Source organism: Oxyura jamaicensis, chromosome 7, assembly GCF_011077185.1.
Source record: "Oxyura jamaicensis isolate SHBP4307 breed ruddy duck chromosome 7, BPBGC_Ojam_1.0, whole genome shotgun sequence".
Taxonomy (NCBI): domain Eukaryota; kingdom Metazoa; phylum Chordata; class Aves; order Anseriformes; family Anatidae; genus Oxyura; species Oxyura jamaicensis.
Window position 1 is genome coordinate 15,152,733 of NC_048899.1, and position 17,009 is coordinate 15,169,741.

At 54.5% G+C, this 17,009-nt stretch overlaps 1 protein-coding gene across 7 annotated transcripts in view; it reads left to right on the plus strand.

Annotated features, from left to right (window-relative positions):
• The first annotated feature begins 102 nt into the window (after window positions 1-102).
• NRP2 (neuropilin 2) overlaps window positions 103-17,009 on the plus strand; it is an 86,661-nt gene continuing 69,754 nt past the window's right edge. For 2 of the 7 annotated variants that reach the window (XM_035331217.1, XM_035331219.1), the window contains exons 1-2: window positions 103-546; window positions 11,866-12,043. In XM_035331217.1, the coding sequence (XP_035187108.1) occupies window positions 474-546; window positions 11,866-12,043 (251 nt within the window). In that variant the 5' untranslated portion in view covers window positions 103-473. The remainder of the gene's footprint in view (window positions 547-11,865; window positions 12,044-17,009) is intronic. The other 5 variants (XM_035331218.1, XM_035331220.1, XM_035331221.1 and 2 more) reach the window with 3 other exon arrangements.

Genomic DNA, 17,009 nt, shown 5'->3' on the forward strand with positions numbered 1-17,009 from the left:
GCGGCGCTGGTGGCGGTGGCGGTGTCGATGCGGGCTGGGGCGGGGTGTGGGCGTCCTGTGGGGGCGGTGCGCGGGCGGGCCGGGGGGGGCGGCGGGGCGGCGCTGCCGCTCGGCGCTGCCAGCCACATGCCGCCCTGCCTGAAAAGGCTGCGAGGCGCCGGCGGGGAGCGAGAGGAGGCGCAGACGGCGCCCCAGCCCGCATCGACACCGCCACCGCCACCAGCGCCGCCGCCGCGCCCCGGGGGATGCCGAGGCGCCGGCCCCGCGGGTCGCCCTAGGGGACAGGCGCTGCCCCGGCACCGCCCGCAGCCCCGGCCGGGGGGAGCCGCCCCCGCCGAGCCCCGAGTGGGGCAGGGAGGCGAAGCCCGGCCCCGCACAGCCTCGGTGGTGGTGGTTTTCTTTTTTTTTGGTGGTGGTGCTTTGATTTTTGTATTATTTTTTTTCCCGCTGTTGTTATTTATTTGTGGCGAAGGATGGATACGTTTCTCCTGGCGTGGGGATTTCTAGCGCTGTGCTTGCCCGGCTCCGGAGGCACGGCGGACACAGGTAAGGCGGGGATGCCCCCGGCCGCCCAACTTTCGGGTGCCCGTGCGCGGCCCCGGGAACCGCTCGGGGCTCGGCGGCGCGGGGCTTGGGGGGATCCGCGCCCGCGGCGTGTGGGGCCGGGCTCGGGGCGCATCGCCCGCAGCCGCCCGGCTCCCCTCGGCCCAGGGAAGTTGCGGTGCCGCTCCGTGCGAGTAGCCGCCGCATCCCGGGCACCGCACCCGGCTGCGACGCCGGGAAACTTTGGGTGAGCGGGGCGAGGCGTGTGTCGGGGCGCAGGGAGCCGCGCTGGCAGCAGGAGAGGCTTGCGGAGGGGGCGCCTGGCTGCCGGGCCCCCTGCCCGCGGTGGGCACGGACCCACGGCTGTGGCACAACCGGCCCGGGACCTGGCAGGCTCTGAGCCGAGGGGTGCTGTCAGCGGGCGGGGTGATGAAGCGCGCTCCTGGCGCTTGGGCAGCTCCGGCTGGGGACCAGCCGAGGTTGGGCCCTCTCCTCCCCGATCGCTGGCTTTGCACCCGGCTACTGGGGTGGCGTGGTCCCCACTGGAGCAGGCGCTGGAGAGGAGGAATGTGCCCACCCGGCCTCCCTCCTGGGGCTCCATCTGCGGTCACCACCGTAGGAGCTGCCCGGCAGGACAGTGGTGCCAAGCCGGCAGCTGCCGAGCTGTGGGTTTCCCTGCCGCTAGCCGGACCCACAGGACGTGCCCTAGCTGGCTGTGGGGCATGCAGGGTCCCTATCCATGGTGTGACCCAGGCAGTGTTAGGTGGCGAGGGTCTGTCCGTGCCTTCTCCCTGCCCCTCTGCTTTCCCCTTGCCCTAAGCCACATGGCCACCGCCTCCTCCTTGGGAAGGGAAGTGGGAGAGTCTGCTGCTGAGAAAGTCCCTTTCTTGCAGCAGCGAAGCACAGACGTTCCCGGCACACGCTTCTTGTACATCGAGTTGCTGGTTGGCATCGCCTCCTTTCCTTATGGCTGTAAAGGAGAGAAGAAAAAAAAATCCCATCTTTTGTTCATTTAGGAAAATAAATGAATAAGCACCCAATGGGGGTAAAGAGAAAGGGTAAAGTCCTGCGAGGCCCCTGCGAGTGAACCAGCCTTTCCATGTGGTTCCCATTCCAGAGGCGCTGTCTGATCCCCTGGAGTGGGTGCTGTGCTGAGGCACTGACCTGGGGCTTGCCCCTGAGGATGCACTGGCCAGCCCCGGCTGCAATCCTTGTGGCTGCCGAGCCTCTGCGTGCACGTGTGTGTCTGTGTGACCACCTCCTGCCGTGCTCCCATGGGCTCAGGAGCCGGACTTCTTGCCGGGAAGGGCTTTATGAGCCGACCGTGTCGCTAAGGCCACTCAGTTGCTGTAAGAAATGTTTATTTGAATGCGGGGTTTTCCCGGCTAAGCAGAGCATCACATGGTGTTTGAGCCAGCAAGGAAGTTGTCTCCCTGCGGCTGACACCAGCAGCTTTTTGCTTAGACACTGCTGTTGTGCTTCAAAGCTGGTCAAATGACTTGATTGTGAGCCCAGTGAGCAAAGGTGTGGGGTAACGGGACGCGCGCCTCTGTCGGGCTAAGCTCAGCTCCAGCAAATTAGCCAGCCTAGTAAGAAAAACATGCCCGAGGTAGATGGATTTATGTTTCAGTCTGGTGTATCTGAAAGCCTTCCCCCATTATGAAAGTCCGTCTTAAGGTTCCCCAGGGGAGGTTAATAGAGAGGGGAGATGATTTTAATAGACAATAATATGATAATCCGCCTGGAAAAAAAAAACCTTGTGCAATATTTCTACAGCAAGAGATAAACAGTGCAGCTGCCAATTTGTATGTAGCTGAGCAAACGCGGAGATAACCACAGAGGGGAGTGGGTGGGAGACCCTGGAAGATAAATCTGGAGGCTGGATGGCTGTGTGTTTTTCGTCTTCCTTTAAAAAGCAATCAAGTAAAAAAGTAACGGGTTTGAGTGACCCGAGTACTGAGCTGTGCAGACGATGTTTATGCAGCTCTGAGCAAAGCTTGCTCCCGAAGCCTTCCCAATAGTTTGCCTAAAAGCTGGTATTTTTAGCAATGGCTTAGGAGCTGTAGCAAGGTGGGGAGGGGGACCAAAACAAATTGCTGCCAAGCAGGCGCACAGCCGCACACATACAAACATGCACACCCACCCACACAAGTGTAGTGTAACGCCTTTTGCCCGTTGTGCTGTTAACTCAGCTCTTACGGGGAACAAAAGCTTTTTTAGCCTAGGAATCAGACAGTTGTCAGCTGCATCACTTGAACGCCTGATACAAGCTCAGTGGGGGGCTCTGACCCAGGTTAGGATGTTGGATTTTGTTTTCCTAACTTTCCTGCCACAGCACAATCATCGTGTGTGGTGCCTGGAGTGACAGGCAGACCCCGTATGGGTCCCAGGGGCTCTGCGGGGTGCTCCCCATCTCCCTGCCCAGCTCCTTCTCCTCCCTGCTCACACCGCCGTGGCATTTACCCCATGTTTGGTACCTTAGTGTGGCTCAGAGGATAAAGTGTGAAGGCAGCCAGCTCTGCTGGGCCAGAGAAGGCAGTGCTCCCCGTCCCAGCGGCGTGCTGGTCCCAGCGGCGTGCTGCTCCAGGCGGGCGGCTTGGTTTCCTAACAGAAACCTCCAGTGCCGCTGGGCTCCAGGACGTGGTGGCCTTGGATCACAGATAGCCCGAGAGGAGAAAGCATCCTTCATGGGGTTTAGGAAGCTGTCAGGTTCAGATAAGGCTGGGATCCTATCCTGTGGGACCCCCAGTTGTATTAATAAGGAAAAATTAATTTTTAAGCACTGGGATGGCTGCCAAATTATATGACCTCTGACAGACCAGCTGTGCTAGGAAAATAAATCGTCTATATCTGAGACCTGTGATCCTATCTGAAATCGAAATAGAAGAAGTCGGCATCTAGCCATGGTGGTGGGGGCAGATTGCAGCAGCCTGAGGGCAGGCTGGAAGCTGCTAAACTTGCTCTCCATTGTGCAGTGAAGTCACCAGCACCGCGTCCCCACGGGGTCTCGGGAATACAGTTGTCTGATCCGGGAAGTGTGGAAAGCCGATGTGCCTGCACACACCCGGGCTGGGGCTGACAGTGCCGGCACAGAGATGCGGGCAGAAGCGGGTGTGAATGTTTCCAGCTCTACCCTCGCTCTGTAACAGCCCTTTGACACGTTTCTAATTATAATACACACACAGACAAAGAGGTAGCTGGGCTATTTTCGAAATCCCTGTCTACACCCTGGTGGAAACCGCAATACTAGCAACAACATAAATCAGGGCTGTTGCTAGCAGTGTTGCACACGGCTTTGCGCTACAGTAGCATGGTTTTAATCATACTCAGAATCAAAGGGTCAGCCTTCCCCTTGCCTGAGCCAAATCGCAATCTCAGAAGGCTGGATCCCGAGCCAGGCTTGATGCCTGTGCAGCGAGAAGACGCAAGCACAGACATGGAGGGGAGGTTTGTCAGGACGGGGTCGGCAGGCGCAGGGCCAAGCACTCGAAATGACGGCTCGGATCTGTGAGCCTTTCTGCGTGCCAGCAGTGCCCTTGGATGACACGGGGGGTGCTAGGATAACAGTGGGGGGCCAGCCCCCCAGCTGCAGCCTTGGTGGAGCTGCCCGTTCCCAAACAGGGTGGGGAAAGGGGTATGAGCTGATGGGGAAGGCAGAAAGCCAGGCTGCGGTGAGTCGGCATGGAAAATAGCTAGAAGTATTACTAGCAGCGATGGATGGCTGCAGAGACTTTCTGTTTCTTTCTGAACGCTTCTCACCCTTTCTTCATACTTGATGAGTCAAAGAAAATGGGCCCTAGAGATGAGGTGCTGAGCTCCAGGTCTCTGAAACCAGCCCTGATTTCTGCCTGTGCGTTTGAGACAAAGGCAAGAAAGACATCTGCCCCAGCTGTTCTGGTGGGTCACCCCTGGCTGTGAAGTGCTGTTGGTGTGGTGTTTGAATGCCTGCCTCTCTGCATCTCCCTCCTAGGGAGACAGTGAAACCAAAAGGATGCTGTCCTTTCCTGCAGCTCGCGTTTTCTGAAAGACTGAATTTTTAAGGGAATGCCTGTGCAGAGAGGGAGGGAAGAAGCTCCTGCCCCACTGTGCATGTAGACGCAAATGCAAACAAACCCATACTATCTCCCTCGCTCCTCCTCTCTCTCTACCAGCACACAAGTCTGTACCTTTTCCCTCACATGCACAGCCCCGCTGGTCCCTTCCGCCTTGCTGCCTGCCACGCGTGCTCCTGGATCATGCCCTTCCCCATGCTTTCCCTTGTGCTCTCCCTCGCGCGCCCAGGCACTCACCACAACTTTCTCCCTCGTGCATGTCCCCAGGCTCGCTCCCACTTTCCTCTCTTTCTGTTTGACCGCTGAATATATGCACAGCAGGAAACAATGTGTTTGAGATGCTCGCCAGAATGTGTAATAACTTTGGTGCTAGTAGCAAGGCTTAGCAGTAGCTGGATTAGAGCAGCTCGTCGTAAAGGCTGAAGCTGCTGCTGCTGCTCAGTGGCTCAGCAGCGTGCACGGGGGGAGCTGCAGCGGGGCTTCTCGCCAGGTGGCTCCGGGGGAGCTGCTTCCCGTCCCATCCCATCCCGTCCCATCCTGTCCCGTCCCACCCGCCTGCCACCAAGGCACTGGGTTCTGCTCTGCGGCTCTGACAGAACCCCTGGGAGGGAGGTGGTGAAGGATTCAAGAGAGGCTCCGCCAGCCATATCGGGAAGAGGCAGACATAAACTGGTGGGGAAAGCTTGGGATTTGAGTTTTTGTGAAGAATGAGCCCTGACAGATGGGCTCGAAAGGTGTGAGGGAGCTGGGAGAGCACAGGGGACTATGAGAGAGAAGATACGCTTTTTTGTTTCTTCTAGAAATTGTCACAATAACAATAGTAGCCAGTAATTCAGAGGCACTGAACACCTTCCATCAAGCCTGAAGCTCTTTTCAGAGGAATCCTAGGTGAATCTATGGCTCTTTCTTTGATGTGTGGAGTTGGAAATGTCTCTCATTTTCCTCCGTGGCCCTCGAACCAGTCTGGTTTTGATGGTGTTCACAGGGGTGTCTCAGCGAATTGTTTCATCCTTGTATCGTTCCCCACTGTAGCCTACAGGTAAGGTGGCAGGCTGCCGTGCAGGAAGCCTCTGCTTTATTTCTGCCCCTTCTCTGAGCCTTCAAGCCTCCTCTGGTCTCCGTTTCCCTGCCTGCAGTACTGGTGAGGCTTCCTCAGACGCTGCCCGATCTGCAGCGTGAAGGTCTCCCAAAGCTGCCACCTACTCCTGGAAGATGGCAGTGTGTTTCCATGCGATTTCAAACCCCTGGGAGTCTAAGATAGAGGCAGGAGGAACAGGCAATGGTTCCTGAAATTATCCCTTCCCTTGTGCACATACACACATGCTCACGCACCTCTTGGTTGATTACCGCAGTAGCCAGGAGTTGTAATTCCAGACCCACCAATTACACTCGCGGGCAAGCCAGGAGAATTGTGTGCGCACATCTATATAAAGACTAACAATATTAAGCCGGTTGTTCTTTTGGAATTGCATTAGCCTGTGATATAAGATGACAAATAACAAAGTTAGTGAAGGTGGCACCTTGTAAAACCAGGATATGAAGCCTCATCAGAGGTAAAAATGTTTGGGGGAACAAAAAAACAAAAAAATGACAACATTGGAAGGTCAAGGTTGCCTCTGACTCAAGTCACAAGTGGTACAAGCTGATGCCTGCCCCTGGAAAGCAGCTATCCAGAACTGCAGGGCTGGAAATCAGCTGAACTCCAGTGATTTGAAAGCAAATTACGTGGATTTGCCTGCAGGATTTGGCCCTCTAGTTTTCCACAACGGAGCTTGAGCAGGTCTCTATTTCAGGTTTCCATTTAATTCTTCTGTGGATTAGCATGGCACAGAAAGTGCAGGTATGAGAAATCTCCAACTCCTGTTCTCTCTCTTCCTCCCTCAAACGCTCCCTTCTTATTTAAAAATAATTTTAAACATTTTCTTTCTGCAGAGGCTCACAGCTAAAATGTTCCATTTGCTGAGCTTTCCGGAGTTCCCCTCTCATTGCTGTCCAGCACTATAAAGTGAATATATTGCATCCTTCCCCAGTTGCCTTAGGAAGTGGTCAAACGGTCGCATTCCTGAACTGATGGATTGGCGTGTTCCTTTCTTGCCTGAGCCCAGACAGTGTTTTTATGAGCCTGTCTCATGACAGGCTTGAGACGCTTTGATTCAAACAGAACCCTAGTTCAGATCACAAAAGCAGTCTTCACGTTCTGCTTTGCTGTGAGTCTACTTTTAAGGGAAATTCTCGTTAAACTGGTGAAGACCCTGGGTGAAACGTTCAGGGAACTTTCTCTGGTTGTGCGAAATCCCCAGATGTGGGCATGGGTGTCGCTCGGGGATGAGCTGTGCGTGTAAGTGCCTGGTGGTGTCTGGGTGTGTTTGTCCATTAATTTGTTCAGGAAGCCTTTGAAGCTTTACCTCGCAATCCAAAACAAATGTGCTCCTGCTAATATGATCTATGCTACTGGGGATAAAAAAAAGAACTAATCTTATTAGCTTCCTCTGTGCTCCATCTCTCTCCTTGGCCAATGGTGAAGCTGTGCATGTAAATCCGAGAGCTCCCGGTAGCGTACCAGCCTCTTGTGGACGTTGTGCCCTAGGGTTTGAGGTTCAGCTGAAGCCCTGGCAATGAGGCAGGGTGGACATGAGCAGCAATGAACCCCCGCCAGAAGAGATCTGTTTCTTCCATCTGTGCCGGGGTTTGGCAAAGCACATGGATGCACGTGGACCTTGAAAAACTCAGCTTCTGGAAGAGCTGTTTGACTGGAGCGGTTTGCTGTGCAAGAGCCCGTGCCAAGTTCAGCAGTTTTGGGAGCACTCGGCACTCTATGCCTGAACCCGTATCTTGCTGCGGTGTCGCGGGGCAAATCTCCCCTGCCCAGAGCTGAATCCCAGGATGCAGAAATCTTCCTCGGTGGGATGAGAGTGTGGAGCTGGGTGCAGGGGCTTGCATGAGGCAGAGGAATCAGTGAGGAGGTCAGGAAGCGAGTCCTGGTGGCTTGGGGCTCACGGGATCTCGATCCCTTGATGCCCTCGAGGCTGCTCCTTCTGAGCAGCGCAGACGCTGCTGCTGCCTGCCTCTGGGGCAGCAGGAGCGCCTTGCATTCTGTGCACAGCCCTGAGTTATATCCCCAAAGTAAACGGAGCCCAGTGGATCAAAACGTGCGATGGTTCCCTGCCAGACGCAGCAGACTCCGAGAGGCTGTAGTATGTGTGTTTGTTGTGAAACGGGCCTCTCTGGTGATGATTATTTTTGTTACAGGCAGAGTTGGCTTTAGTTTCTGTATTGCGGGTCCAACAATAACAGTGAGCCCTGCTATCCTGGGGTGAGGAAAATCCAGTGGGGTTTAATCAGCAGGAAATTCAAGTAGGAGAACACGCTGCTCCCGTCCGAAGGTTTCAGCATACGCTGATGAGCTACAGAGCTGAAAACCTTAAGTGTGGGTGGAGGTTCCTGGGGCCAGGCTGCTATTCTTGGGTCCCTCTGACCGTTCGTTGCAGCCCTGGGGGAAGCTGGGGGAGGCTTTGTCCAGCAAAGGAGTGGGGGTCTTTGTGGGAGTCTGCCCCCATGAGCATCTCCCAGTCCTCCCTTTCTGTCCCTATGTCTTGATGTAGGTTCCCTGTTGAGTTGCTGGAATAACCCAAGGCACTTGGTGGGCCATAAGGAAAGAGGGCATCTGGGGATTGCCCATCCCAACCCCTTCCCACGCCCGCACTGATGAGAAGTGTCGATCTCTGCGGCCTCCACACCGGGGAGCCCAGCTGCTGGCCGCGGCCTGGCCATGGGCGCAGCCTCCCTGGCCATGCTGCCCCTTGGGCTGGCAGGGCCCCAGTGATCAGCTCTCCAAGGCTGCGTTCACTGGCTGAACGGCGGGATGTCCCGTGCACCTGGCAGCCTTGGCGAATACTTCGGAATTCAATTTTAATTTTATTAAGTGAATTCAGGGCTGGTGAAAGCTGCCAGAGTCCATTAGCCATGGAGCACATCTCACTTCCAAAGCGCACAGCCTGGGCAGTAGCTGTGCCGCTCGCCTTTTTTCTTTCTTTTTTATTTTGTTTTATTTTTGCATGGATCCAATGCATCAGTTTTAAAGGACAGATTTATGTAGAAGCTTGAACCTCTTCTGTGTGCAAAACGGGTCTGGTTTTATATAGAAAGCCAGTGCTTGGCATGTCTGCCGAGACAAACCCTTTGTCTGTCAGTGGGCGCAGTGATGGATTTTTTTGTTGCAGGTGTTTGTCTGCTAGATACCAGTGAATCGATAGAAAAAAAGCCCAACAGAACAATTACAAAGATATTAAAGTCATTTTACCTCTTCAGATAACTCTAAGAAGCCCCTGTTTCCCTGGTACACTCTTGCCCACTGCATAGCCTGGTGCTGTGCGTGGACAAGATGGAGCTGTACTGAAGTATCCCTCTTGGTTAATGTGGAGCTTCCTGGGGGGGATGAATGAAAGGCTGAAGTCTGCTCCTCTCAGAGAGACACATAAGCTTTCCTGCAGGTGGAAGGCCTTCCCTGCCGCAGAAAGATGGTGATATTTTCCTGGAGGTATCTAAACACCTGAGGGATGTGGCTGGAGCTCCTGGCTGCTCAAGGGGTTCACCTGCTTGTCCCCTTTTACTCTTGAGACCACAGATGCAGAGAGCTGGGCTCTGGTCCCTCTCACCCTAGCACCCAAGCACTGAGCTGACCTGAAATCAGGTCAAGCCTGGGGTTTTCCTTAGCTTGGTCCCGCTGAGCTGTGATAGCTTCACAGGGCAAGGGGAGAGTTTCTAACATCAGGGTAGATGAACATTACTGGTTTTCTGCTCCTGATTTCATCTGTCAGGGAGGAGGCAGAGCAAGCTGGAGCCTGGTACCCTTGTTCACATAGCAGTTCCCCTCCGGCTGGCTGGATTGCAATGGCTCACGGAGTATTCATAGTACCCGGCACGAGTGAGGGGCTAGCAGCTTCTGAGCGGTGGGTGATGTTGGTGGTATCAGCCTAGCGGGTAGCATGTGTGTGAAAGCAGGAGAGACGGGGAGGGGATGACGAGGTGTGGAAGGATTGACTGTATTTTCATAGCTTCGAGACTTTGCCCTTTCCAAGAAAAATAATCTGCAGCTTGAATATTTCTCTTTGCTGGAGGGGGTGGACATGTGTGCAAACGAGGTGTGAATTTTTAGGAGAAGGTGTGAAAGTGCGTACATGAGTGAAGTGTGAATTACACGTCTATTTGTACGCTGATGTCAACAAGTCCGTGAGTTTCTTCCTTCCACGTGAATGTGTCTTTCTCCCCCCGTCCCTCCCCCCAAACCCACAGAGACACGTGTGTGGGCAAATATGCCTTGCTGAGAAAAGAGGTTTGTGCAAAACTGTAGGTTTGTAAATGTTTGTGTGTTGAGCAAGCTCTCCTGTGGAACAAAACCAGATGTTTTTTGGTATTCTCGGCTCCTCCATGGCAGCATTGCAATTTTTTCCCCTCATATTTTTCAGGATTCTTACAGGATTATTTTAAGAAAAAGAGAAGGCTGCAGAGCTGCCTTTGGGTGTGTGAGAAGAAAGTTATTTTAAAGAATGAATGTGTTAGAGGGCACCAAAAATATGGAGGAGACGGAGGCAGTGCTTTTTCGTGGCAAAGGAAGCCTGGCTCCCAGGGGGCAGCCAGACCCCAGCAGGACCTTCCTGCTGCTGCTGCACTTTTTTCCAGGGCCCGTGAGGGTCCTGCCTTGCTCCTGCTCCTTGCTCTGGCAGGAGGACAGCTCAGACCCTGACACGGAGGCACAGAGCCACAGGGCAGGGGCTGAGCCCACACCGGGCTGCACCACTTTGCTTTGTAGTGAGCACGGCTGCGGGAGGGATGGGGGCAGCCCGTGGTGCCAGGAGCACCGTGGACGCCTTCAGGCCACGTTGCAAGTTGTACATGTCTGGGCTTCGGGAAAGCCTGCCCGCACCCTGCTGGCGTGGGGAGGCTACAGGGGCACCCTGCAATGGGGCCAGCCCCATGGTGGGGACAGCACTTCCCTTTTGCCCCTTCCTTCGTGGTGCCTGTCTCTGGCTTCTTCTCTGGTGCAGAGGCCCTGGAGAACGTTTGAGGGTTTGTGTCCCAGGTTTCACCCCGTTGCCCAAGGGCAGGGAATGGGAAGCCACTCTCAGCACAGGATCAGGGTCAGCAGGGCAGCACTGGCTGCTCTGTGTTCCTGGCTGGCTGCTCTGCGGACAGGCCACAAGCTCTGGCTGTTTTTTTTGCCAATTTTGCTCGGCAGGAGGAGGTAGTGCCATTGTCTGGAGGCAGCTGTGGGGCCATGGTGCTGGGACAGGGCAGCGGCAAAGAAGAGGCACGCAATGGGGGCCCCATGGAGAAAGGGACTTTGTTGGGATTGGTAGTGCGTTATCAATTGACCCTGTGATGCAGATTTTCCTCCCAGCAAGTAATGCAATAATAAATTTGATTTGCAGCGTTCATGAGATTAAATGTTTTTTTGAAGATGAAATCACCCTCCAGGGCCTGTTCTAACCCAAAGCTGGGAGTGCTTCCTCTGCTCACCATGTAATTGTTGCCAGCAATTTGTGGGCTAGCCCCACAAAACCACCACTGCTGATTACCAGAGTCTGCAATTCCAACCGCTCAGGTTGCCTGAAATGTTTGGGTAGGAGGAGGAGGCCAGTCTGCCAAGATGGGGTCATGCAGGCAGGCAGAGTTGTGGGGGGAGAGGGAAGCAAGCGCAGAAGGGCTGCTGTACGGCTTTGTGCCAGGGCTGGGCAGGCTGGATGTCATCCTCGCCTCTGCAGCCAGCCACGTGCTCGCTGCTCAGCCCCACCGTGCCTCAGTTCCCTTCCCTGGGAGCAGCAAAGCGCCCTGTGCTCCTGCGGCTGTCCCGAGGGTTGTTCGTGTCCAAACTTGGTGTCTCTCGAGGTGGCTGTGGGAGACTGCCATGGAGCAGCTTGCAAAGGAAGGGATAAAATGAGACAGCTCCAGATGATCTGATATCAATCTGTCTCTGACTTTATGGCTCTGTAATTGCCTAGGCAAGAGCATTTATTTCTCTTTTCTGGTCTGGGTGAAATGTGGTATGTAAGTGTGGCAGGAGGTAGAAGGAGAAAGGAGTTAGTTTCTTGTGTAGAATAATTTCCCCTTGCCCAGAGATTGATACTGAACCATTAGAGTACCAACCTGATGTCAGAGGCCTGAAGAGTGGCCTCTAGCAGCCCACTGCTAGGACTGGCCTGCAGGGACCCACTGTACACAGCTGCTGCCCAAAACCTGTTTTAATGCCGTGTTCCTTTCCGTGTCTCTGTAGCTCAGCCGTGCGGGGGCCGCCTGAACTCCAAGGACGCCGGGTACATCACCTCCCCGGGGTACCCCAACGACTACCCCTCCCACCAGAACTGTGAGTGGGTCATCTACGCCCCTGAGTCCAACCAGAAGATCATCCTCAACTTCAACCCTCACTTCGAAATCGAAAAGCATGACTGCAAGTAAGAGGCTTCCTTTCCTTCTCTAGTAAACAGTCATATCCTCCTGCTTTTGTGTGACAGCATGGGCATGGTGCTCCCATGGTGTGAAAACAAGCATCAGCCTGAGCCCCCTCACATAGTGCTGTGTCATTGCCTTTCAGGGGCAGGTGTGCCTTTACCAGCCGGGCAGATGTAGGATGCTCCTTTGGATGCATAGGTTGAGCACACACGGGACTGAACTTGTTGCATTAGCCTGAAATCACGTGAAAGCAAGAGCTAACTGGCGTTCAGCCTGAGTCTGACTTGAGTTAAAAGGCAGCTTGTTTTTTTCTGTGTTGTGGTGGCTTCTTTTTTAAACCACGCTGGGAGAGCAAAGCAATTTCCTGGTCTGTAACGAGGCAGAGGTAGGGCATGGAGAGCCCTGGGGCTGGAGACCCAGGCTCGGGTCACGTGAGGTTGAGAGTTTGGTCTGAGGGTCCAAGCTGTTTGGGCTGGATCTGATTCTCCACAGTGCTTGTTCTGTTGTGCTTAGTAAACTGGGGTATCGGTTTTGTTTGCTCTTCTTTATCCCCTAAGAAGGGGCTCAGAAACTAGATGTCCAGGAAAAACAATTAGCAGCTAGTAAAGAATAATTAACAGCATCAAAGGGCACCATAAAAGGCTGAGTTAATAACACAGTCTCGGCAGGCGTATAAACCTGTGTGTTTCATCTGGAATCTGCAGCCAGCTGCAGGGACATCTGAGCTGTGAAGGAGCTCGGGGTCTCCTAAAGCAGGCCTGACACAGCAGTCTTGCCAGACATGCCGCTCCTGTTGATTAAAAGGAGGTTATATATGGAGAGGGGGACTCTGGTTGCAAAAAGGACAGAGGGACTGGGGAAGCATTTATGGGGCTGTAGGATCAGTCCTGTGGAGAACAAAGAATTCAGCATGGGTTTGATGATGTACTGAAGGTTATAAAGCATAGAGCTGGATCCTTAGCTACCGTAAATCAGCATAACTCCTCTAACTGTAACGAAGGTGTGCTGATTGATGTCACTGGGGATCTGATCACCCCCTACAGATAAAGCCTGGGCTAATAAGGCTGTGAGCACCATGAACTCTCCATGAAGTCACTCTGTGCGCAAGGAGTTTAGCACTTTGCAGGATCAGGCCTGCATTTAGAGAGGGGAGAAGGCAGAGAAAGGCTTAATGTGGGCATAAATGAACACAACAAGGCCTTGGCAGTGCTCGTGAGAATAATGGTTGCTATCAGATTTTATTATTGCTCGTACAGGCTGAGCTGTATAGCCTTCTCATAGCTAATGCAGTCGTCCCAAATTCATAGTAATAAAAGCTTTATAGGCCTATGTTCTCGGTCTGCAGAGTATGCAGTACGTATTGGGCAGGACAATTTGTGTAGAGCAGGGGCTGAGCTGGGCAGGAGGGTCTCTGCTTCTCCAAGGTCTCGGGCAAGCAAAGCCAGGTCAGCCAGAGTGCCAGAAACCTCCATGGGCACCTGGCTTTTCCTCTACACCTGTGAAGTTGTCGCTTACGGCTCTGGATACTTAGGACAACTTTTGCCACATCTTATTGCTTGTGAGAGAGCAGGGCCTGGTCCTGAGCTGCGGGTGCTGCGTGCTGGGAGGGCTGCCCCGACTGCTGGAGCTGCTGTCCCTTTGCTGCTTTCTGCTGTGTCGTGGCAGATCATCTGTCGATAATTTCCTTTCCTATGTGGGTGCACACAGGGCAGCCTTGCAGAAAGGTTTGTATTGGAGGCTTTCGGTCCCCAGAGCTCGCCATGGGACGTGAATGGTGAGGAAAGTTTCTCAGGGGCCTGATTCAGCTGAGCAGCAGCATTGCTCTCTAGAAACAAGGAATTAACATCAAGCCTCTCTTGAAAGTGAAGTTTGCCTGCATCTCTGTTCCCTCAGCTGTCGTGTGTGTGCAAGTGAAACAGGCCCAGGGCTCGTCCACAGTGCACCTGGGCTTTTCTTGACCCCCAGTACAAGCTGGGAGCCCAGCAGCATGTGGGTACCTGCCCCCCAGAGCAAGCACTGGGTTTGGTGTGAAAGAACTTGATGGGAACCATAACTAAATCAGTGAAAGCAATGCGAGATGAACACTGCCTAAAAGAAACAGATGGGAAGGAGACTTTCTGGTTTTATGTGACCTACCATAGAGAGACAAATCTTAATACAGTGTAATTGCTTGGACATGAAGCAGTATTAACAGGTGACCGTCCAGTAATAAATACCATCCCAGTGTCAGAGGGTTTGCTATGAGGAAGCAAAGGTCTCATTGCAGCTGCAAGTGGGAGCCTCAGCAGGAATGGGAGTTCAGCACAAAGGAAACGTCATCTCAAGGCAGAGCCTTTCTTCTGCCATCTGACCATTAACATAAAGCACGCTCACACAAGGATGACAGGCTGATGAACCTGGCTGGCACTCGGTCTCTGGGCAGACGAGGTTCCCCCTCGCCTGGTGTTGCTACCTGGCAGCTCTGAGCGGGAGCAGGGCCAGCCTGTGCTTCGTGCTCCAGCTGCCAGAGGTAAACACCATAACCACTTCCTTTGTTGCTTCTTCCTTCGACATTTATTTTTCCCTTATTAGGCTAAAGTTTCTTCCTCATCGAGCATAACATTTACATTCCAAAACCCCATCCTAAGGCCTACAAAAATATCTGCGAAAATCTCCGTTTTAATGCGTCCCCTCTGGCCCTCCTCCTATCAGCCTCAGGCTTCCCTTTGGGACAGGAGGCGTTTCCTCCTGTGCTCTGCACAGTGCCTGGCACCCTGGGGACCTGCAGGGAAAGGTCAGCGACTTCCCCTCGCCGGGCAGCTGGCCGGAAAGCACCGCGGCTCTGCATCTGGAGCTGCCCGGGCGTTGGAGCTGGAGCTGCCTGCACCGAGCAGGCTGGGCCCGGGTGGGTGCCCAGGGGTGGCAGCGACAGGCGGCTCGCCGGGTGCTGATTATAGCTATTGTTTCTCCAGAGGCACATCTGGGCTTTTATTTTTCGGCCGTGTCCAGCTGCATGAAGTAACTGCACCCCCCCCCCTCAGCCGTCATCAAAGGAGTAATTGGGTATAATTGAAGCCCCAGAAGATGTTTCTCTATCTCTGTGTTTCATCTGTGCTCTGAGGAAGTGCCTTACTTTGGAAAACACTTCAGATAAAGAAAATTGGCCGCCTCCTGCAATTGCAGCCCTTGTGCTCCAGTCGTGGCAGGGCCCCCCTTGCAGGGGGGTGTGAGAGGGGCCTGGGACCCCGGCCGCTGCTCGCTCTGTCCTGCAGCCCCAAGGGCACAGCGTGACAGCACAGCCAAAAAGGAAGCTTGATACTCCGATGAGACACTGCCAAACTATTCAGAAGTAACTGTAACAGCCTGTCCACTCACCCTTCTTTCTCTCTGCCCTGCGAGCACAGCTGTGACTCAAGCAGTGGGACCTGCGCTCGCGGTATCTGCTCCCTGAACGGGGAGGTGCCATCCACTGGAAAAGAGCGTGCTGCTGCCGCTGGGAGAGGTTCTGACTCTGCCTCAAGGCATGGCATGGTGGTAGCTGGGTAGCCTTGTGCATGCCAGGGTTTAATTCTGATCCCAGGAGCAACTTGAACCATTTTTACCAGTGGGGCTGTGCCCCGGCTCCCCCAGCTGCCCAGTCCTTTCCAGCTGCCACTTCTCTGTTCTGTCTGTGCTGCTTGCTTGGAAAATCCAAGTCAGAAACCTCAGCTCAGCGTGAATCACCGCGTTTATAACCACCTTTTCCATTCCTGCGTCCTTCCCACTACTAGATTTCTCTCTGGACCATTAAAAGCTCCCTCCAGAGACTGGCTGCCCGCTCTGCTGTCCCCAGCTGCACTCGCTGGCTCTGCCGGGGACCGGGCTGCGCAGAGCCGCCCTGGGTGCCGGGACGTTCCTGCCTGCACGGGGCAGAGGCACGCTCTCCAGACCGCCGCGCACAGGCTTACGCTCCCTCTGCGAGCAGCAGACCTTTCGCCTGAGTCATAACATCTGCACCAGTGCGGTGTTATTATTTAAAACAAGCCCGACCTCCAGGCAGGCCACGCCACCCGGTCTTTCTGTCGCCCTTTCTGGCAGATACTTCCCAGCAAAGGGTGCTCGCTGCGGCTGCTGTTCCCGGCCCGGGCAGGATCCGGGGGACTGCAGCCGCGGCTCGCAGCCCCCTCTGGTGGCACTTGCCAAATGCTGGCGAAGCTCTCGAGACAGGGCTTGGGCTCCAAAAACGGGCAGGAGGCAGCAAATTGGAGACAGCTCCGAGCTGCAAAGTCCGATTCTTCTTCCTGTCTTTGGATCCCCATGTCAGGCCCTGGGGGTTTCCAGAACAAGGAACTGCGGCCACCATTAGGAGGAAATGTGGGCGGTTGTCATTTGGGGCTCATAAAAGCCTGCAGTACAGCGATGCCAAGAGACAGAACCAAGTTCAGCATCCTGGTGTGTACCAGAGACCGGGCAGACACAGCAGGAGATAGCCCTGCTCCCAGCTCACAGGGCAGAGGGGACCACGGGGCAATGTCGGAAGGTGCCACACACCCGGTGCCCATCTCGTGGAGTTATCCCCCGGGAGACGCCGGCAATAATGCACTGGTGCCTTGCAAAAGGTCAGACACACGGGCACAGCCAGCCAGAGAAGGCCCCCTGTCGCAGCATGCCATCACCTGCGCTTCCAGGAACGGGGCGCTGCGACGCAGCTCTGTGTCCTTCCTGGAGGGCAGCGCAGACGCTGGCCCCAGTCCCGTGCTCGCAAGGCGGGGGAGCTGCCCCAGCCCCGGTGCCCACCGAGAGGAATGCAGCTGGTGGCCCTGTGCACCCAGCCCCACGCTCCTGGCCGCCTCCTTCTAACGAGCAGAATATGCAAGAGGCCTTCCTTCCATCAGCCAAGGTTAAGAGTAGACAAGGCAGCAATTACGGACAGCTAATTAGTAAATGCTTTGAAAAGTTTGCATAATTAGCTCATTAGTAAACATTTTAGAAACAGTACAGTTCATGTCC